The 24074-nt window shown below is 40.0% G+C and overlaps 1 protein-coding gene across 1 annotated transcript in view; it reads right to left on the bottom strand.

Moving 5' to 3' along the window:
* PPP1R36 (protein phosphatase 1 regulatory subunit 36) overlaps positions 1-24074 on the bottom strand; it is a 37819-nt gene extending 13745 nt beyond the window's left edge. The window contains exons 1-7 of the mRNA XM_036735819.1: positions 23724-24074; positions 22488-22552; positions 20827-20877; positions 18194-18208; positions 7055-7141; positions 1199-1296; positions 1037-1103 (exon numbers count right to left, since the gene is read on the bottom strand). Of these exons, the coding sequence (XP_036591714.1) occupies positions 1037-1103; positions 1199-1296; positions 7055-7141; positions 18194-18208; positions 20827-20877; positions 22488-22552; positions 23724-24074 (734 nt within the window). The remainder of the gene's footprint in view (positions 1-1036; positions 1104-1198; positions 1297-7054; positions 7142-18193; positions 18209-20826; positions 20878-22487; positions 22553-23723) is intronic.

The raw sequence follows: 24074 nt of genomic DNA, 5'->3' as shown, positions 1-24074 counted from the left end.
ATTGATATCAATCAATAAAGTGGACTTTATGGGTGAAATGACTTGAGTAGAGTTACATAGCTAATAAGCATTGGGGGTAGGGTTTGAAGCCAGGTCTTCCTAACTCCAGGTCCAGCACTCTATCGTCTATTATACTGTTGTGTCTCTGTGACTAATTTATCTTTTAAAATCCCATATTCTGTAATGGTTGACAAGATAGACTTATAAAGCAAAACATTTTTGAGAGAATGTATCAAATACTATTTGTCATCGCCCTTATTAGTCTTTAACCATAAGGCAACTTAGCCTACAACCTCCAATATAATGTTTTTCAGATTTCTGATTTTTCTTCCCTTGACTGAATTTCAATTTGTATCCTGTCACGTTGTTCCCAGACCATCCCAGCCATTTTTGCCATATACAGGAATTAAAGTATATATGTTGAGTTCTAGGCAAGAACAAAGAAATACAAAATTCATATTTATTAAAATAGATATAGAATCATCTGATTGAGATCAGAAGGGAACTTAGTTAGAGGCCATCAAGTCCAACCCTTTTATTATCTAGAAGAAGAAACTGAGGACATGCCCAGGGTCACATAGCTAGTGAGATAGGATTTGAATCCTGTTCTTCCTCCCTCCAGGTCCAGGGCCCTAGCCACTATATCATATGAATGGGATTAATACATGAACACCAAAGCAAGATTGTATTTGGCAAACAATTACATTAAGGCCTTGGTGGCGCAGCTAGGAATTCTAGAGAGCAAAGAAAAATCTCCAAAATGGAAATTCTACCACTTAGTCAATTTAAAATGAATAGTCTTCAACCACACTGCAACTGGGGAGAGTATTTTCCAAATACCATTTCCTGAATTTCAAATACCTGAAAAGTATTCATGCTATGGAGAAAAAGGAGGTCTCTAGCAGGGATTATAATACTAATAATCACATTTATTTATAACTTTAAGGTTAACTAAGATGTTTTCCTCTAAACACCATCCTCTTTCAATGAACCTTGCCATCACTTATCAGGATGGGTTATTGCAGACGTCACATACCTCATAAATGTTGTAAAGGAATAGATACGCTGCATTTCAGTGTCTTGTAATAAAAATAAGGCAACATCTGAAAATGAAGAAGAGGAAAAGCTGAAGAACGAGCAAAAAGTTGTGTCTCAGGCAATAATTACAAAGAGGATAGACGAAAAGATGTCGACTCACATTTAGCATCATCCAAAGTAACCTTGTCATTTTTTGATCGTTTATCAGTTCCCTTGGTTGATTTCTCATCTCTTTTTGAAAATCTCTTCTCAGACAACCTAATAATGTTCAATGTGAATATTTAGAAATGCTTTAGCTGCATTGAAACTCTTCTGAAAAAAATACAGAGGTGTGAATACATAGTGGGGGTTTTTGGTGTTTGTGTGTGGTTAGCTTCATAAAGAATTCAACCTTGAAGGACAGTAGGACCAGTCCAGCTCCTAGACTTTCTCTCAGTGGGATGTAGAATACTCTCCTTCTTCAAGCCCTGGACCTCACATAGGTTCAGGAATCTTTGGACCGATGCCATCTGTTCTGTCTGGTCTCTCTGGAGAGCTGGAATTTCATTAAGACAGAGCCACCACTGTCACCACCACCACCATCAACATCATCTCTGTTCCTCTATCAATTATTAGAGATCAGTTAAGTATTAAACACAGCTTTTTTTCTAAACTGAGCCCAAAGCAGAAGTGAACAGTAATAACAATAATATCTCACATTTATATGACCTTCTGAGATTCACAAACCACTTTCTTGATAACAACCTTGTGATGTCGGAAGTACACATTTTGTCATCCTCATTTCATAGATGGAGGCTCAGAGAGAAGTGACTTCCCCAAGATCAGACAACTAGCGTCAGAAATAGGATATGAATCCAGGTTTCCCTGACTCTAAGTCTAATGCTCAAAATTTCAGTGTTCCCCTAAAAACAATGAAACTGAGATACAGAGTTTAGGTTACAAGGTGTTCTGAGGAGCCATTTGGTGGAGTAGAGGTATCATTCCAGCTAAACTCTCCCAATATTCCCTTCCAAGTGACTTTAAAAACAATGCATCAGATTGAATTCTGGAACAGCATAGCCAACAAAAGTTGGGGTGAGACAGTTTTCTAACCCAAGACAACTTAGGAGATTGGCAGGAGAGGTCTATGACATTGGGGTTAGGCTGGCCTGGAATGCACATGGTGGCAACACCAGCTGTGGACCTTGGAGGCTGTGGCAGCAAGGGGACTGGACAATTGGTCAGAAAGAGATTACAGTGGACATGGGTCAAAATACTTGAGTGCTGCTTGGAAAGTCCATTACCCATTACCCAGTTCTGGGTTGCAGTTCAAGGGTGGAGATGATGAGTGCCTACAGTCACAAGTAAAGCAGTGCTCATACCTCCCAGTAGGATCATACTACCTTAGAAGCACCAAAAAATTACAGGCCCCCAGAATTAGCAGTGGAAAAAAAAGCCTGAAGCTTGGGACAATATCATACCTCCCCACCCCCAGATGAGAAGAGCCCAACCCTAACACAAAGTTCACTGTCAAGAAATAGGCTGCAAAAATGAGCAAATAATGAAGAAAAGAACCTGACCATAAAAATCTAGTATGGTGACAAGGAAGCTCAAGACCCAAATTCAAAAGAAGACAACAACATGAAAACATCTACAAGCAAAGCCTCAAGGGGGAAAAAATGCAGATTGAACACAAACCCAACAAGAATTCCTAGAAGATTTGTTTTAAAAGAGCAAAAAATTATTTTAAAAATCAAATAAGAGTGGTAGAGGAAAAATTTGGGAAAGAAATGAGAGTAATACAGGAAAATTATGAAAAGAAAATTAACAACTTGGTAAAAGAAGCACAAAAAATAATGAAGGAAATAACTTCTTAAAAAGCCAAATTGGCCAAGTGGGAAAAAGGTACAAAACCTCCAAGAAGAAAGTAATTCCTTCAAAATTAGTATCAATAAGCAAACTAGGGTAGGACAGGAAAAATTACCTGTCAGATCTACGGATAAGGGAAAAGTTTTTGAGTGAACAAGAGATGGAGAAGATCATGGGTGGTACAATGGATAATTTTGATTATATAACTTTTAAAAGTTTTTACACATACAAACTCAATGCAGACAAAATTAGAAAGAAAGCAGGAAACTGGGGGAAAATGTTTACAGCAAGTTTCTCTCATAAAGGCCTTATTTCTCAAGTATACAGGGAACTGAGTCAAATTTATAAAAAAAAAAAAAGGGCCTTTCCCCAATTGACAAATGGTTAAAAGAAAGGAACAGTTTTCAGAAGAAAAAAATCAAAGCTATCAATAGTCATATAAAAATTCTCTAAATTACTAATAATTAAAAGAAATAGAAATTCATAATTGTTGTCCTTTGTACTAGAAGAGAACCAAAATGACATAACCATGCCAGGGTCAATGTACAATGTGTCCGACTGTGGTGGATCAGATCAATACAACTCACAGAAGGCTCTTCCACAGCTTGGGCCCAAATAGTCCATATGAATATTTGGATTGGAGGTGACTCTACATTTGTGCATCTTGTGTTTCTTTTAAACTACTGCAATTCTGCTTTGCACATAGAACACAGCACTTTTTTTGATATGACTGGTCCTGTGTCAGTGTCTCCCATGTCTCAATAAATTTCAAAGTTCTTCAGAGAGACCTTCAGAGTGTTCATGTAAGGTTTCTTCTGACCTCCATATGACAGCTTGCCTTGTGTAAGTTCTCTGTTAAATAGTCTTAGACATGGCACTAACCCAAAAGGCAAAAGAGGTCCAAAAAGTCAATGAGGAGAAGAATGCCTTAAAAAGCAGAATTGTCCAAATGGAAAAGAAGTCCAAAAGCTCACTGAAGAAAATAATTCCTTAAAAATTAGAATGGAGCAAATGGAAGCTAATGACTTTATGAGAAATCAAGAAACTATAAAACAAAACCAAAAGAATGAAAAAATAGAAGGCAATGTGAAATATCTCATTGGAAAAACAACTGACCTGGAAAACAGATGCAGGAGAGATAATTTAAAAATTACTGGACTACCTGAAAGCCAAGATCAAAAACAGGGTCTAGACATCATCTTTCAAGAAATTATCAAGGAAAACTGCTCTGATATTCTAGAACCAGAGATATTAGATCTATAGATAGATAGATATTAAAAGAATCCACCAATCACCTCCTGAAAGAGATCCCAAAAGGAAAACTCCTAGGAATATTATAGCCAAATTCCAGAGTTCCCAGGTCAAGAAGAAAATATTACAAGCAGCCAAAAAGAAACAATTCAAGTATTGTGGAAGCACAATCATGGTAACACAAGATTTAGCAGCTTCTACATTAAGGGACTGGAGGACTCGGAATATGATATTCTGGAGGTCAAAGAAGCTAGGATTAAAACCAAGAATCACCTACCTAGCAAAATTGAGTATACTACTTCAGTGGGAAAATGGATAGTCAATGAAATAAAGGACTTTCAAGCATTTCTGATGAAAAGACTAGAGCTGAATAGAAAATTTGACTTTCAAATACAAGAATCAAGAGAAGAAAGGTAAACAGGAAAGAAAAATAATAAGGGACTTATTAAAGTTGAACTGTTCACATTCTGACATGGAAAGATGATATTTGTAACTCATGAGACTTTGCTCAGTATTAAGGTAATTGGAGGGAATGTATGTATGTATGTATGTATGTATATATGTATGTGTACACACACACACAGAGGGCATAGGGTGAGTTGAATATGAAGGGATAATATCTAAAAAATAAAATTAAGGAATGAGAGAGGAATGTACTGGGAGAAGGAGAAAGGGAGAGGTAGAATGAGGTAAATCATCTCACATAAAAGAGGCAAGAAAAAGCTTTTACAATGAAGGGGAAAAGGGGGGAGGTGAGAGGGAATGAGTGAACTTTACACTTATCAGATTTGGCTTAAGGAAGGAATAACATATATACTCAATTGGGTATGGAAATCTATCTTACCCTACAGCAAAGTAGTGGGGGAAGGGATAAGAAGGGGGGGATGGTAAAAGGGAGGGCAAATGGGAGGAGGGGGTAATTAGAAGCAAACACTTTTGAGGAGGAATAGGGTCAAAGGAGAGAATAGAATAAATGGGAAGCAGGATAGGATGGAAGGAAATATAGTTAGTCTTTCACAACATGACTGTTATAGAAGTGATAACCTATATCAAATTGCTTGCCTTCTCAATGAGAATGGGTGGGGATGGAGGAAGGGAGAGAATGTGGAACTCAAAGTTTTAAAAATGAATGTTAAAAATTGTTTTTACATGCAACTGGGAAATAAGATATACAGGCAATGGTGTATAGAAATCTATCTTGCCCTTCAGGAAAATAGAAGGGAAGGGGATAAGAGAAGGGGGGAGGGATGATAGAAGGGAGGGCAGATTGGGAGAAAGGGTTATCAGAATGCATGCTGTCTTGGGGTGGGGGAGGGGAGAGATGGGGAGAAAATTTGGAACTCAAAATCTTGTGGAAGTGAATGTTGAAAACTAAAAATAAATTGACAAATTTTTTAAAAAAAGAAATGATGAGGAGGATAGTTCTGAAAAACCTGGGAAGACTTGCACTGATACATAGTGAAGTGAGAAGAACCAGGAAAACACTGCACACAGTAACAGCAATATTGTAACAATGATCAACTGTGAAAGCCTTAGCTACTCTGATCAATACGGTGATCTATGACAATTCCAAAAGACTCATGCTGAAAAATGCTATCTACTTCTTGAGAAAGAATTGATGAATTCTTGAGTGCAGATTGAAACATATTTTTTCACTTTATTTTTCCTGCTTTTCCCCTCAATATGGCAATTCTAGAAATACATTTTGCATGAAAAACAAAAGCAAAATACAAGTAATAGTGTTTTGAAGCCTACAACAGTAATTCCCCTAGTTAGTACTAGATTCTCTGTCCCATGGCTATCCCCACTCTAGTAGCTCACTCCCACATCTGCCAAGCTGTATGTATGACTTTCTTTCAACATAGGGGTTTCATTTATGCCAGAAACATTCACATTATTTCCATGGGGTTGATGGTTGAATGCTGCCTTTTGTATGCCCAATTCTCTTAAACTCCATTTTGCTTCTCTAGTAGCACTAGCTTTGTGGCTTGGTTCCCACCATTTGTAAACAATTAAACATTACATGACATTGTGAAAAACAGTACCATCAGCTGAGTTTCTAGATCTACTCTCTCTTGGGGATCCCCAGAATGCTTCCATCAGTACTACCCTGACCTGCTTGAACCTGGACACAAACAGACCCCCAGACACAAACACACCCCACTATGTACACTCAGGATCAGTAGAGTAAGAGTATTCTGGGATAGGTCTCCCCTTTTGGGACAGGTCTCACTACAATTGATATTCCCCAGAAAAATGTAGAAATCAGAGAGTCCTCATGGATGCTCTTACATTCTGACTCAGAAGTTGTCAATAGAACATGAGATCAGGGTCTCTATCACAGTTGGCCCTATTGGAATTTGACTTTATAGTGATAGGGGAGAATCGCCTAACATGGCTGCTCAACCAGCTTCTGCTCAGCTGTAGAGGGCATCTTCATCAGCATGTGGAAAGAGTTTGACTATTTTAAGAATACACCTCGTAAAAGCCCATTTTAATGTACAAAGACATTAATATTAACCAAGTACTATGTCAAGAACAAAAAAGATCACAGAATCTCACAGTTGGGGGGCCATCTAATCCAACTTATACTTGAATAATTAATGTATTCTATTTAAGACAGTGCATTTAAATCTTCTATTGCTACATAAAGCACTCATCAATTTATATTTTATAAGCTGATAATTGTTGGCAACATCTTTAAAAATGGAAAATCTCAGCAGCAGACATTAACCAAATTCCAACATGGGTAAAAGCCTCCCTTAATTCGCTCAACAAATTTAAATAATATGGTAAGTATTCATTCTTTGCTACTTCTCATGTTACTGGTGATGGAAATAATACTTTCTTGCAAGGGTTTAAAATAATTCGAAAAGTTACTAGAGAAACGCTCTGATTATGAAATGAAAAGAAATACCTTTCTGAGGTGGTACCATCATTTTCAACAAAGTGAATTGATTTGCCCTTCTTGAGTTTCTCTTTGGCTTCTGATGCAGGCATAGGACTGTAAGAGAGGGTAGTTATTAAGCAAACAATAATTTCTTTTCTCTGTAGGGGAAAATGCCCATAAAATTTATCATGTATAACAACATTGGTCTAACATCATTTTGCATTATCATGAATTTGTATTAACCAAACTCTATTGTAACCTTGTTTGGGGGGAGTAGAGGAAAAGGCTGTTTTGGGGATTTTTTTGGACAGGGCTGGAAATCCTCTTTTTCTCTTCTCCACTCCTCTTCTTCTCTTATCCTCTTATTTGCTCCCCCCACCCCAATAATATTTGGGTGGAATTTATTGGCCCTATAGTAAGGTTTCCTAGTAGTTGATGTGGTGGTTTCTAGGAGTCACTGAACTCTGTTTGGTGGGATATGCCTGTAATGTCAAGATTACAGTTCAGCTAATCCCACTAACAGCATAGCTCATGCCTATTCACTCAGGGCCTTAATAGAACATGAAGTACTACCACTCACTGAGAATTTTGTAGTACAGCTACTTTACAAAAGAGTAACAGCTGAAAAGTAATATCCAATTTTCAAGCATGAGCCTCTGGAACACTGGGAGATGCATAAAGGAAAAGACAAAGCAACAGGGAACTTCAGAACACCAGGGCCTTGACATCTGTTTAAATGAATTCTTTGTCATTCATTCCATAAGGGTCAAAGATTGCTGACTTAGGAGTGGAATTCCAGGTCCTTCACACACTATTTCAATCTCAATCAGCCTTTCCAGGCTCCATTGCTAATTCACAATCAGTCAATAAAGTCCAGGTGCCCAGGCAGGAGGTACTTTTACGACATTATTGGTAAGACTGAATGGTTCCTTCACCAAGCCTCCCCACAACTCTCTGGGGAGGAAGGATTCATTCCTTCAGTAACTGGCACCAGGACTTGAGAGAAGGGTGTTTCAGAGCCCAGCCGCAAATTACAAAGAGAACTCTAGGGTCTCCTTATTGAATGATGTGTTTTCTGTGTCTACCTGATAGAGTTGTTTTGTGTCCTGTGGGGGCTTAAGATCTGTTATGGTTTTGGCTTTCCTGAGCTTGGTTGAATGCCATGTTGAGTCACAAGGTAGCCCAGAAACTCAATCTCACTCCAAATTTACACCTCTCTCTGTGAAGCCTAAGTCCAGATGTAGGAACAGAAGATAGAATTAAGTGCATTTTTTCAGGTCGAGTTGTTTCATATACATGGACATCATTTATGAAGAACCTCATGCCCTCTGTGTTCAGACAAGAGCTCTGGTTATCATTCTTTGAAAGATTTTCTGGGGCACATGTTATCTCAGGAAGAAACTGTCTTAAAACAATATTCCCAAGGCGGAGCCAAGATGGCGGCTGGTAAGCAGGGACTAGAGTGAGCTCCGTACCCGAGTCCCTCCAAAAACCTATAAAAAATGGCTCTGAACCAATTCTACAATGGCAGAACCCACAGAACAGCAGAGGGAAGCAGGGCTCCAGCCCAGGACAGCCTGGATGGTCTCTGGGTGAGGTCTATTCCACACGGAGCTGGGAGCTGGGAACGGAGTGGAGCAGAGCCCAGCCTGAGCGGCGTGGACCATCCAGACCAGAAGCCGGGCGGAGGGGGCCCTAGCACCCTGAATATGTGAGCTGCGGCAGTTACCAGACCCCTCGACCCACAAACACCAAAGACTGCAGAGAAGGTTAGTGGGAAAAGCCGTGGGAGTGGAAGGAGTTCGAGGTTCGGCTTCCAGCCCCGGGGGCAGCAGAGGTAGGGCAGCTAGAGCTGTTGTTACTTCCGGCTCCAGGCCCACCTGGTGGGAGGAATTAAGTGGCGGATCAGAGCAGGAGTGCAACAGCCTGCTGAAGATCTAAGCCCAGTCTGGACTGGGGGTTCTTGGGGAAGGAGTAGTGCGGGTCTGACAGAGCTGGCACCTCCCCCCCAAACGTGGAACATAGAACTCGTTAGTCTACAAGCAGTCATACCCCACTGAAAAACTCAAGGGTCAAGTTAGTTGGTTGGGAATATGGCCAGGCAGTGAAAACGCGCCCAGATTCAGTCTCAGACTTTGGATTCTTTCTTTGGTGACAAAGAAGACCAAAACATACAGCCTAAAGAAGACAACAAAGTCATAGAGCCTACAACAAAAGCCTCCAAGAAAAACATGAACTGGCCCCAGGCCATAGAAGAACTCAGAAAGGATTTGGAAAAGCAAGTTAGAGAAGTAGAGGAAAAATTGGGAAGAGAAATGAGAAGGATGCGAGAAAACCATGAAAAACAAGTCAATGACTTGCTAAAGGAGACCCAAAAAAATACTGAAAAATATACTGAAGAAAACAACACCTTAAAAAACAGACTAACTCAAATGGCAAAAGAGCTCCAAAAAGGCAATGAGGAGAAGAATGCCTTGAAAGGCAGAATTAGCCAAATGGAAAAGGAGGTCCAAAAGACCACTGAAGAAAATACTACTTTAAAAATTAGATTGGAGCAAGTGGAAGCTAGTGACTTTATGAGAAATCAGGATATTATAAAACAGAACCAAAGGAATGAAAAAATGGAAGACAATGTGAAATATCTCCTTGGAAAAACCACTGACCTGGAAAATAGACCCAGGAGAGATAATTTAAAAATTATTGGACTACCTGAAAACCATGATCAAAAAAAGAGCCTAGATACCACCTTTCAAGAAATTATCAAGGAGAACTGCCCTGATATTCTAGAGCCACAGGGCAAAATAGAAATTGAAAGAATCCATCGATCGCCTTCTCAAATAGATCCCAAAAAGAAATCTCCTAGGAATATTGTCGCCAAATTCAAGAGCTCCCAGATCAAGGAGAAAATCCTGCAAGCATCCAGAAAGAAACAATTTGAGTACTGTGGAAACCCAATCAGAATAATCCAAGATCTGGCAGCTTCTACATTAAGAGATCGAAGGGCTTGGAATGCGATATTCCGGAGGTCAATGGAGCTAGGCTTAAAACCTAGAATCACCTACCCAGCAAAACTGAGTATCATGTTCCAAGGCAAAATATTGACTTTCAATAAAATAGAGGACTTTCAAGCTTTCTCAGTGAAAAGACCAGAACTGAATAGAAAATTTGACTTTCAAACACAAGAATCAAGAGAAGCATGAAAAGGTAATCAAGAAACGGAAATTGCAAGGGACTTACTAAAGTTGAACTGTTTTGTTTACATTCCTACATGGAAAGATAATGTGTATGATTCATGAGACCTCAGTATTAGGGTAGTTGAAGGGAATATGCATATATATATATGATTATGTATATATATGAGTGAATGTGTATGTATGTATATATCTATGTGTATATGTATGTATGTGTATGTATGTATATATATATGTGTATGTTTTTATATATGTATATATATACATATGTAAAAGAGAGAGAGCAGACACAGGGTGAGTTGAAGATGAAGGGAAGATATCTAAAAGAAATAAAATGAAATTAAGGGATGAGAGAGCAACATACTGAGAGAGGGAGATAGGGAGAGATAGAATGGGGTGGATTATCTTGCATAAAGGTGGCAAGAGGAAGCAGTTCTATGGGAGGAGGGGAGAGGGCAGGTGAGGGGGGAATGAGTGAACCTTGCTCTCATCAGATTTGGCCTGAGGAGGGAATACCATACATACTCCATTGGGTATCTTACCCCACAGGAAAGAAGAGGGAGGAAGATAAAAAAAAAATAAAAGGGGCAGGGGATGATGGAGGGGAGGGCAGATGGGGGTGGAGGTAATCAAAACAAACACTGTGGAAAGGGGACAGGGTCAAGGGAGAAAATTCAATAAAGCGGGATGGGTTGGGAAGGAGCAAAATGTAGTTAGCCTTTCACAACATGAGTATTGTGGAAGGGTTATACATAATGATACATGTGTGGCCCAGGTTGAATTGCTTGACTTCTTAGGGAGGGTGGGTGGGAAGGGAAGAGGGGAGAGAATTTGGAACTCAAAGTTTTAAAATCAGATGTTCAAAAACAAAAGTTTTTGCATGCAACTAAAAAATAAGATACACAGGCAATGGGGCGTAGAAATTTATCTTGCCCTGCAAGAAAGGAAGGGAAAAGGGGATGAGAGGGGAGGGGAGTGATAGAGGGGAGGGCTGACTGGGGAACGGGGCAACCAGAATATACGCCATCTTGGAGTGGGGGGGAGGGTGGAAATGGGGAGAAAATTTGTAATTCAAACTGTTGTGAAAATCAATGCTGAAAACCAAATATGTTAAATAAATAAATTTAAATTTAAATAAAAAAAAACAATATTCCCTCTCCCAATTAATAGAATTGATCAGATGAGAAATTTTTTCTATCAGGGGTTTTGCCAAAACCCACTGGGTTGAAGGACATGGTATGACTGGGCAATTTGGACAAAATGTCACCTAGAAAAGGGACTTTCTGCATTTTTCATTTCACCTGGGCCACTATTATTTGAGTTGTAATTCCCAAGGGCAGCTAGGTAGCCTAGAAGATAGAGTGCCAGCCTGGAATCAGGAAGACTCAACTTCCTGAGTTCAAATCTGTCCAAAGAGATATCATAGTTGTGTGACCTTGGGCAAGTCACTTAACTATGCCTCAGCTTCCTCATCTGTAAAATGGGGCAGAGAAGGAAATGACAAACCACTTCAGTATCTTTGCCAAGAATACCCCAAACAGGGTCAAGAAGAGTTGGACATGACTGAAAACAACAAAAGACACTTTCTGCTCAATTCTACTGGGAGTGTGCTAGAGTCAGCTGGGCTCCTGAGAACTGAATGTTAAATTTCCATTGTGAACGTTTATACCTCAGAAACATGCAATCACTACCAATCCAGGGCTTGATTTATTGTTTTGTTGATTGTCTAGACCACAGGTGGGGAACCTGCAGCCTTCAGGCCTTCTAGGTCCTTGGGTGTGATCTCTTGACTGAGTCCAAGCTTTACAGAACAAATCCTTTTATTAAGGGATTTTTTTCTGTGAAGTCCACAAGTGGCCTCGAGGCTGCAGGTTCCCCATCCCTGGTCTAGACTTAAGGAATGGAGAAAATGTATGTAATGCAAATTAAACTCAAAAATGTGTCGTACTTACATATTTATTAAACATTTACCAACACACCTCTGCCTCTAGCCCTCATTCACAGCCCTGGAAATGAACTTTTCTTCGGCCATTTGCCAACTTTATCTCAGTGACTTGTCACTTTAAAAGAAGAAGTTCATTCGCTTTCTCAACCTAGTCAGAGGAAGTCTGTATTTTATCCATTTCTGAATGCTTGGCCTCAGGTTTCTAGGTCACTGGCCCTTTAAAACATAATGGAGCACACCCCCCAAGCCATTCTGCCTCCACTGAATGCCAGATATTTTGTCCATCCAGTAGTTTCTGGCTCAATACTGCCCTAAAATCCTGGTTTTCTTTCTCTCACTTGGCTTTGTTAACTCTAAATCAATACCTGGCTACCAGATTAAATTCTGGCTTTCCACTATAGACCAGTCTCTTCTTTCCCTTTGTTGCCCATTTTAGCAGAATACCCCTCTTAAATGACTTGTTTCTGTAAATCATGGATCTCTGCCCTCACTGGACATTCTCCTGTCATGGCAGTCAGAATTTATCTGGATTGTCCTAGAATCCTGCCTCAGGTGATGACACTAACCAATATCTAAAGAAGCATGACTAAATTGACACCTATTTGGAATCTTGGAGAAACACTGGTGAGGGAAGTAGTGAGGGTAATTATGTCCATTTTACAAATGGAGAAAAGGAGACATAGTTAAAAGATTTGCTCATAGGTCATAAGTCTTATAATTCAATTTCAACAAACATTTACCAAGTGCCTACATTGTGCCAATCATTATGCTAGGTGCTGGAGACATAAAGGCAAAAACAAGTCATAAATATATATGTATACACATGTGTGTTATGTGCATATCTACATATACAGTGTGTATATATTTGTGTGTGTGTCTGTGTGTGTGTGTGTACACATGCACAGGTTCATCTAGAGAGCTGGAAGATCATCTAGTCCAGCTCCATTTTACAGATGAAGAAACTGAGGCCCAGAGAGGTTATGTGACTTGCTCAAACTTACACGGGTAGTAAAATGAAACTCAGATTCTGTGACTCCAGGTTCAACGCTCTTTCCACTGCCTCTACTCTAAAGGAACTTACATCCTATTTTCCAGATCTTGAACCCAGGTCTTTTGACTCTAAGAGTCAAGGGGTCCTTGCGTTATATCATGTTGCTGGTTTTCAGAGACATGTCAGAAAATGCCATGATCTTCCCTTTGATCTGGTGACACTCTTCGAATCTAGTCTTTGAAAGTAAAAATGTTAGGACACAGCATTCTTCCTATTTTCCCAATACTCCACCATAATCATTATGTTCCCCCCCACACCAGTTCTAACTAAAGGTAAGATATATCCTATTTTTAGGATCTACAGTTAAAATTAAAACCTTGATTTGCATTACTTCATGTGCTTCGTGGTTTTACAGTCATTCTTTGCTTGCAGTCTCCTTCCTTTTGGCCAGGATGAAAAATTGGTGACATATGGGGGCTTCCAGAGATTTAAAGTGGGGCACTGGCTTAACCCAGGCTACTTGTCCATAAGCAAATTTCCTGGTCTCAACAGAGATTTATAGGCAACTACCTGAAGCCCATGTATTCCTTTTCTTTCTTTCCTTATGATAGCTCTTCTAGTGGCAATGTTGAATTAGTGGAAGGGTTCATTACAGCAAATAACAGACAGGATTGCTGAGACTATTAAGACAATGCATACTAAGTTCAGGATAGCCCAAGAACTTGGACACACAGATTGATAGTAAACTTATCAGTTGTTTAATGAAGTCTGCATGGTTCAGCGGAAAATTTTGGAAAACCTGGGCTCAAGTGCCAGCTCTATCATATCCTTGCCTGTGTGGCCTTAGCCAAATCACTTCTTTGGGATTCCTTTTCCTTATCCCTAAAATTTGAAGGTTGGACTAAATGACCTTCAAAGGTCTCTTTCAAAAGTCTAACTCTGTGGCCATATGTATAAGACCTTGGGTTAAAGATAACCAGGAGGCCTCTGACAACAACTTTATTGGGTAAATGTATACGCCAAGAGGGACTGAGAAGTTATACTGAAAAACAGAGGAAAAGGAATCTTGGGAATTTTCAAATAGGATATCATCCAAGCCATAATTAGGATTTGTACTTTAGGCCAAAGTTTGGTCCTATATTCCTAGCATGTCTAAGCCAGCTCATCTACTTTTGATTAAAATGTTACTCCAAATCATAAAAACCAAGACAGTTGATTATGGATACTTCTATAGGTTACTTGTAGAATACTTAACCATCTAAGGTAGCATTCAAAACCTGACTAATCTCTCCAAACCTTCCTTTCTAGTTTTCTAGTCTATCTCCCACTTCTTTACATTAAGCCACATTTCTACCCAGGCTAGTCTATATTCATTGGCAGCTAGGTGGCACAGTAGATAAGAGTGCTGGTCCTAGAGCCTGGAAGACTTTTCTTCCTGAGTTCAAATTCAGCCTCAGGCACTTACTAGCTGTGTGAGCTTGACCAAGTCACTTAATCATGTTGGCCTCAGTTTCCTCATCTATAAAGTGAGTTGGAGAAGGAAATGGCAAACCACTCCAGTATCTCTGCCAAGAAAACCACAAATGGGGTCACGAAGAGTTGGAAGAGACTGATCAACAACAAAAAAGCCAATTCATTGTTCTTAAAACACATCTTGCACATTCCTACCCTCACATTCTCACCCATGTCTTCACACTATACTCTCAATTTACAATGCTTACCTGTCCATCTGAATCCAAACCATCTTTGAAGGTGTCAAAATATTTTGGAGAGCCTCTGTTTCCCAGAGCTAAGGCCCAGCAAGCAGGCTGCGTCTTGAACTTGGTATAACAATGATCCTTTGCATTCAGGATGATATCACCCTCTAGCAAAGCATATTGCTTAAACCAACACCAGGTGCTCACTGAGAGATTTGGGTCCCCCTATTTCCCAGGGCCATCCATCACATATTCATAATCCCTGTTCCTTGTCATTGACAGGTGCTACACTCCTGTTCCTGTCACAGAACTCTGGTTCTGTCCCCCAAAAGGGTGGGCACAACTCCCAAGACTTGAGACAATACTGTTCTCCCGGGGCCTGAGGGAACAATGACTCAAGACCTAAAAATGATTATGTCATGGCCCAGCCCAGGATGTATAATACCTGCCTTTAGTTCAGCATGTTAAGCCCTCCTTTTTGGGAAGAAGGGATTCTGTTCGCATATGTCATTTCCCTCACTTGGAAATTAATTAAACTTCTGTTTTGTGTCCTATCTCTAGCCTGTTCTGTTTGTTTGGCTCTGGCCACTCATGGGTTAGAGGCCAGTTCTGGTCCAGTTGACATTAATTGATGTCGGAAGTGGGATTTGACACAGAACAAGGCCAAATGGACCTTCTGGTACCAGTTGGGGTGGACTAGGAGCCACTGGAGATTTATTTCTCCAAAGTCTGATCCCCCACCCCTTGCCTGGTGGGTCCACCACCCTTTCTTGCTCAAATTCTCTTGCTTATCCTTGATTGAGCTTGGCTTTTCACTGTGAAAAAGCAGCTTTTCCATAGCCCCTTTTCTTGACCCAGATCACTCTGGTAAAACCTGGGTTTTTTTTCTGTTTTTCTGCACATGCATAGGCAAGGGTTTAGTTTTTTTTTTTTTTGCATGCATTCGGTTTCTTTATTTTTATTTGCTGCATGTATCAAATTTTATTTGTGTAAGAATTGTCTATGTGTTTGGTTTTGGTGTACATGGAACTGGTCGAAATTAACATTTTAATTGTGTGCTCTTTTTTTTCTGTTTGTTTGTATCTTTGTAAAATGCAGAATGTCTATGTCATGTTTGTGCTGTGAGCTAAATTCTGTTACCTTGAAAGATTTAAAATGCAGCCAGCCAGAAAAATTTCTAAGGGCTATACTTAAAGAGAACACTGGAAAATATTTATTAACTTTACTAACTCCCACCTTAGGCTTTCTGAGGGAGATTAGGTTATAAGAAAAGATGAAAAGGCTGTAAGATATTTTTCCTGTGGTCCCAACACTGGCCAGTTTGGGGATACAGAAATAAAGTTAGATAATTAAAGTTGTAGAACCACCAAAAACATCTTAGCAGATTCTGAAGGTTTTGAGATTAATCATTAAGGAGTTTGGCAATTAATCATTTGAAGACTGGAGGAGAAAACTCCTGAGACTTTGGGGTAATTTCAGGAACTCCACCCCCTTCTTAGTAAGTTTTGAGGTACCACTCTGTGGAATTTATTTTAGGGAAAAATAAGGATTAAATCTTATAAAACTTCTAAAAGTATTGACAAGATTAATAGCTTCATTTTTCTAGGGAAGTGAATAAGTTAGTTAGAAGAAAGTCCAGAAATGAAAAAAGTGAAAAAAACTAGGTAAATAGAAAACTCTTGTTAACCCTTGACTTCCTATTTTGTCCTGAAGTTCCCTTCTGCACCATTAGGAAAGGAAAATATGGTCCCCTTTAAATAAAGGCTAGGGTAGACGCTGAAGTATTGAAGGACCCTCCCCACAACCCCGATCACTCAGTACACCCCACTCCCCTCCCCTGGAGTCATGGGTGTATCTCAGTTGTGAGGATTGATAACAAGACCATTACAGCCCATGTCTCTCTGTTAACTCTTCTCATTTCAGATCAGATTAAGAGAATGATAGAGAATTGTAGGGAAACTTGAATTCTGCCCCACCTGATAGAAAGTGGGGGGAGGCAGCAGTCAGAGTGGAGCCCCATATACCCTGCCTCAGCAACTTCCCAACTCCAACACCTGCAGCTGTCCCGGGGCAGGGGTGGGTAGGGGGGTCAGGCCCCATGGCCAGCATTCCCTGAGCCCTACCACCAGGAACTACCATCAATGGGAAGGTCCCAGCACCAACCACCCCAGCCCCTAGGCAGTGCCCTCTGCCACACACCCCAAAGCCCAGCCAGTCAGTGTCTCCAAGATGGCCTGGCCTCAAAAGGCTACCTGAGAGGGTCCTAGCACTCCTGGAAGTGGCTAACATGGCAGTTCAAGGTGGGGAACCAGGCAACTTCTGCCTTTGGTAAGCCCACCCTTCTCTGTTCCAGTTGCAGAAATGCATTAGCTGTGTAATTTTAGGCAAGTCATTTGTTTCTGTTTGCCCTAGTTTCCAGATTTGTAAAGAGAAAAATACTAATGTTTTTTGCTGTGAGATTAAAATGATATTGTGATTGTAAAGGCCTTAACACAGTGACTGGCGTATACAAAGCACTACACTATTATTATTATTTCTCTAAATGAATGTTATTGTTCCATATCTGATAACTTTAAAAGTGGTTTTAAAATGCTATAGGTAGTAAGATCAATTATTTTTATAAGTGATAATTTGGAAATGCAATAGGTGCCATCTGAAGTTTATTGTTTGTATTATTATTGTATTTCTAAATTGTATTGTATTTCTAAATTTATGTTATAAAATTTGAGGGACCACTGTAAAACAGAAATGCTGTTAGACAAGGCAATTTTTAACTGGATGCTGTGTCGTACATGAATCAGGCTTTTAAAAGGATGTGACAAAAATTGGATATTTGAAATCTGTTAAATATTTAATGAGGCATATTTAGTTATAAATAGGTAGTAATAATAACAATGATATTACTACTACTACTAATATTTACTATAACAGCAGATTTTCATTTTAAAATATTGGCTACTATGAAAGTGTATAAGGTGGTTTAAAGATGTAGCTTCAACATATTAATGAAGAGTCAAACATTAGGTATTTGCTATATGTCTGAAGCCCCAGAATATGGGTAGTTTTAATTTGTAAGTAAAAGATTAATGAAATGTTAACTGTTAAGGAAACATCAGGAAAGACACTCAAGCTCTATGTTGTGGTTAGTGAAAATTTCCTATTTTACGTAAAAATTCCTGGGACTGTAATTTTACTGTTGTTTTGAGGTTTGATTACTGTAAGTTATCTGAATTGTCATAAAGTCAATAGCAGAAAATTGCATATGCAGCAGTCTGGGGACTGCTCAGGTAGATGTTTGCACCTGGGAAAGGTTGTGGGTACAACCTAGGACATGGCATAGACAGGATTCTCCTGACTCTATTTACCCATTGTGCTATTTCCTTTCTGGAAAAGGAAAATTCCCCACCTGGTTAATCCTGAGCCTCGCCTTTAATACTCTGTGACAACACTGATTGGCTGTCAGATATGACTCATGCCTGGAATCAAACAGAGCTAAGGGAATTTTTTTTTTTCCAACAGAGCTAAATGAGTTTTTCCTTCTGTTATGATATAACTATGTCCCTCCTCTTTCCTTTTATAGCAAATTTCTACAAAGAAGAAGTTTTATAAATACAACACTAAATCTATTAAATAATAGATTGCTACTGGAACATTTCTGAGTTATTATAATATGATTCAAGTATGAACATCTTACAATTTTAACCTATATTTATGGTCAAATTATAACATAGGGATGATAGACTCCAAAGGGAGAAAGGATTAAACAAAGTAATAATACAAAGATGATAATATAAAAGTTTTCTAATTAAATGGAATAGTAAATTTTGAGAAAAGTAACAAGATTAGAAGAAGTATATGCAGATATATATGATTGGCTTCCAAATCTGTCAACCATGGAAATTCAGGCTTTAAGTATGTTTTGGTAATAAGTTCTAAGGTTTTATTGATTAAGAATTAATTGGATTTTACATATAAATTGCATTGATAATGGTATGGAAAGTGAAAATATTTTCCTATTTTTTAAGTATCTGTCTGATAATTTTAAAAGGCAAAAGAACAGACCATAAATGAGCTTCCTAAGAAAAAGCCCTTAGAATCAGACAGATTTACAAGTGAATTCTATCAAACATTATATCAAGTACAGCATTTGGTAAGGAGAGCCACGGCAAGGCTAAGAGGGGGTTCAGTTAGTTCGTGCCTGTTACATGGGACTTAATGTTAATGTTTAAGTTTTCTGGGTTACTTTGTTGACATGTAAATCTCTAAGTAATCTGATCTGTACCTGACTTAATGTAATTATGCAATTATGGGAATTGTGAGAAAAAACTTTATTGCACTGTTTAATCCTGGATCATCTGAAGCAAGTTCCTGCTTCAGGGTGGATGGACCCAGAAGCAGACAATATCCAGAGACAACTGTCCTAAGATTCTGGATGAGAAGCTAAATCTACAATCTTAGTTTTTTGTTTTTTTTTAATCTCTCCCCTTTTGTTATGTACCCAACCACCAAAGCTCTGATTCAAGTGTGGGTTGGCATTTTCTCACTGACATTCTTGGTCCCTCCCTCTCACTCAAACAAGGGCTAGTAATTAATTACCTGGGACACACTTCCCTGATAGGTCCCCTCAAGGACCTAACCCACCCTGGGGCGATATACTGTGACATATACTGCTTCTCCTTTATTAACCATATGGGTAGGGGTTCTTTCAGACTCTCCTCCTTTGGCCAAAAGGGGCAAGTGTCAAAGTATTTTGGAGATACCCTGTTTCCCAGAGATAAGGCCCAGCAAGCAGGCTATGTCCTGAGCTTGGTATAACAACAATCCTTTGCATTCAGGATGGTATCACCCTCTAGGGAAAGCGTACTGCTTGGACCAGCACTAGGGGTTCACTGAGGGATTTAGCTCCCTCTATTTCCTAGGGCCATCTGACACATTCATAATCCCTGTTCCTTGTCACTGACAGGTACCGCTCTCCTGTTTCTGTCACAGGACTCTGGTTCTGTTACCTGCAGGCAAAAGTCTTCCTTCCTGGGGGGGTGGGGGTGGGGGGCGGCGCGGCTTCCATATGCATACATCATTTTCCTCACTTTGAAATTAATTAAACTTCTGTTTTGTGTCCCGATTCTCCTGTTTCTAGCCTATTCTGTTTGTTTGGCTCTGTCCACCCACAGGTTAGAAGCCGGTTCTGGTCCAGTTGACAAAGGCCTTACTCAATTTCCACCTTCTCTACAAGCTTGGTCTAACCCCATTCCCAGCCCACAATAAGTATTTGTCTGTACCCCCTCACCTAGTACTTACAATACTAGATGTATTTTTATCCCCAAGTAAACTCCTTGATATTCCTTCATATTCTTCACAGTTTAAGCAGACAGAGCTTTGAACAGACACACTAAATATCTGCTGCCTGATTGGTGTACGCGAAGGGCTGGGAAGCCCGTGTGATGTCTGATGCAATCAATATAACTGGAGGAGACACTCTCTTCTCTGGATCTCTTGTGACCACCACTGCCTCTGATGCTACCCTGGCACAGCTTTACAAAGCTACTTACCTTCTTTCCATGCCAGGGGGTTGGGCTGGGCAGGATTTCAAGGTGCAGTGTGTCTCAGGCACAGAAATAGAAGATCACAGCCCTATTTGTTTACAAGTTAAGAGGGGTCCACAGAATATTTCAATGCTTGTATTTTCGTTTGGGGGGGTGGTACATTTGAACTTAAAGGAAAAGTGTCTGTCATTCCATCAATGTTCAAACATTACATTTGACACAAAAGGTACTTTTCTCCTCACTCTAATACTATTATATCATTGACTGTTATTTGAAACTCACTGAAGGGATGAAATGGATGCTTTTGAGTTTAGTAGTAAGAGAGTGCTTGAAGGTTAAACACTAACTTGTGAATTTTTAAAATCAGTACTGCAAATTGTTTGAGTAATACTGCAAATAAAAAAAAGTCTTTGCTTACCGAAATTTTTTAACAAGTGAATGGAAGGTCTACTTTTACTTTCAGAAAGGGAAAACTGAGATAGTCTTAAAGTATAATAAAGGTTTAAGTTAACCTGTCAGTATATTCTTTGGCACGCAAATTCTCAAACCTTATCTCTATTATTACTATGTCATATTAATAATTATATTTGTTGTTGGTCAGTCATTTTCAGTCATATTTGACTGACTCCTTCTGGGGTTTCACTTGACAAAGATAATGTAAGTTGTTTGACATTTTCTTCTCCAGATCATTTTACAGATGAAGAAACTGAGGTAAATAGGGTTAAGTGACTTGCCTAAGATCATAAAGCTAGTAAGTGACTGGGGTCCGATTTGAACTCAGGTCTTCCTGACTCCAGGCACAGTGCCGGCTATAATTATATAATCCCTCTGTTATTACAAAGTGTTCTTACCTACATATTTGATCCTCACGACAACCCTATGAGATAGATAATATACACTGATTAAATAGTCATTTACCCATTACTATTTTCCAGACAAGTAAGTGGTGGTTGGGGGAAGGGGAAGGAAGGGTACCTTGGATCCAGGCCATCTCACTTTAAGAACAACATTCTTTCCAGTCCTACTTCTCTTAATACATGCAATAATCACTTTGACTATTTGGTTCAAAAACCTACAACTCTCCTAACCTTTTCCCTGGTATTTTATGGTCTTGGTGATTAATACAGGGTCTGATGTTTTAGGAATTACTGAATAGAAGTTTCTGGGATACAAAATATGGGAATGAGCTATGAAACTATTGACTTGGGCTTATAAATTACTAGAAATATTACAACATTCTAACAGGTTTAAAATTCACACACATTTGGTTTGTAATAAAAATGCTGCCAATCTTTTAAATGACATCAACTTGCTATGTAAATCATATGCCAATGAATGTTCATTTTCGTCTTTCTTAACATTCTTCTACTAAATTGACATTTGCGAAGAAGATAGATGAGGCTGTACTTTGCTACTAAAATGAAAGATGTCTTAAACATTATCTGACAATCTGACAATAGTCTTTTGTAGACTATTATACATTAAGACACATAGGACAATTATATATACATTAAACATATAAGGCATTTATACATTAAAGGCTAAGCTAACTATAACACCATATTTTCTGGGAAGTTAACTAATAGGAAAAGTAATCAAATAAGTTACTTAGGCTACTTGATATGGATATTATATAAAATATTTAAGCCATCTGAGTAGTGGAAAGAGTGTAGTGGAAAGATCGCTGGACTGAAAACCAGAAAACCTGGGTTGGACTCTCCGTCACATCACTTAGTAGTTATGTGACCTTGGGAAACTCACTTCATCTCTGAGTCTGTTTATCTATAAAATGGGAAAATAATATTTGTACCATCTCACAGAGTTGTTCTGATAAAAGTGCTTTATAAGATGTAAAAGTCTATAGAAGTAGAAACTATTGTTAATTCTCAAAGTGACAATCAGAAAAAAATTTACTTTATGCCATTAACTATAAAGTTCAATATTCAATGTAAGCAAACCTACTAAGTACTTATAACATTTTGGAGATAAAAAGTTCTTTTCAGCCAGACCCTTTTGACATCTTTGACAAATTTTCAATAATTAGAATTGGCTTTTTTGCAGCACATTAGAATATTTCATATAAATATTTTTACCTTTTTAATTTAAGAGTTTTGGTCTCCTGATCCCAGTACCATCTCCCTATTGGTGGGGATAAAGGCTGAAAAGCAAAAAGATTCAATTATTAAAAGTATCACAGGGTATACCTCTCGATGAAAAACAACACATCTTCATCTTTACTCTTCTCGGTTTCCGTAAAGAGCTATAACATGGTTCCTTAAATGCAAATTTAGTAAGTTTTATTCAATTTGCTCCCACAAAAGTGGAACTCTCCCCCTTCCTTTTTGAATCTGTGCTTCCACTATGTTGTTGGCTGAATAGTTTCCTTTTTAAATATTTATACTTTGCTATGGAGAGCCTAAAGGTCATAATTTGCCACTGATTTTAGACACTAGGATCTATCTGATTGTGCCAAAAAGACGATCTCGTTGCTGTCCTGCTCAGATGCAAGAATTCTTAAAGCAAGGCCTACCCTGTAGATAGCGCTGACCGTGGTCATAGCTCCGAAATACCTCCAAACGAAAAGGTTAAGGCAACTGAAACCACCTAACCCCCGTCCTTCGTGGGTGCAAGTACTACTCAAGCTCGCTTCCAGACCACCCACAAAGGGGCACGACTGGGAGACATGCTTTGCAATTTGTGAGGTTTTGATACCTCTGAATGTTGTTGTTGGTATTAGGGTTGCTTTGTTTTTGCTTGAGGGCTCAGCATTGAATCAGAAGCATCGCCCTCCCCTTTTTTAAAGTTTTCCTGACGGGGATGCTCCTGAGCACATAAACTTGTGATGACGAAACAGACGCTGGCTCAGGTGGGTAAGAGCTGGCACCCCATTTTTTGGAGGGGGCGCATCAGAAAGCTACACCTGGTATCCCTCCAGCCTTGGAAGCTTCGTCTGACTCCCCACCCCCAACCCCGCTCTCGGGGGCGGCCAACTAACTCAAAGGCTCCTCTGCCTGCAGCCAATCCTCTTTCTGATCTCCCCAGGATTGAGGTAACTTACAGCTCCCTCGCCCAATCGGGTGCAGTGCCAGTGGAGGGGCTCAGCTTCAGGGGCGGAGGGGCCGCCACTCTCCGCCCAGCTGCTAGAGGAGAGCCTGCAGAGAGCCCCGCAGTATAGAGCACGGGGCGGGGACGCCGGTCCGGGAGGGCTTGCTACGCCCGCCCTCTGGCCACCTCCGCCTCCTCCTCCTTTCCTTGCCTAGCTTCTGCGCTGGGAAAGGGAGAGGGGAGCGGGGAGCGGCAAGGGGGCCGGGCCGTGGGATCGAACTTACAGTCAGAACGTTCAACCGCCCCTTTCTCGAGCCGGCCTCGGGAGTTCGGGCCGTGCCGGGGAGCCCCTCGCGCTCACTCCCTTCTCCCTTCCCCAGTGGGGGCAGAAAGGTCCTGCCGGGCAGGCCACCTGGCCCTTGTTCCCTGGCGCTTCTGGCAACAGCCTGCACCGCACGCTTGAACGACGTGCCCAGGCCGAACCCAAAGCCGGCTTTTCTGAGCAGCCTGCGGTATCTCGCGCGGATGCAAGGCCGCGGCGGTGCACCAGAGGCGGCAGTCGCGGCCTCAGCCGCAGCCGCAGCGTCAGCCGCAGCATCTTCGAGGGGCCCCGGCTTCTCTTCGTCAGACTCCAT

This window comes from Trichosurus vulpecula, chromosome 8 (assembly GCF_011100635.1).
Source record: "Trichosurus vulpecula isolate mTriVul1 chromosome 8, mTriVul1.pri, whole genome shotgun sequence".
Classification (NCBI taxonomy): Eukaryota; Metazoa; Chordata; class Mammalia; order Diprotodontia; family Phalangeridae; genus Trichosurus; species Trichosurus vulpecula.
The sequence above is the reverse complement of the archived record's forward strand: the minus strand, read 5'-3'. Positions and strand labels throughout refer to the sequence as shown.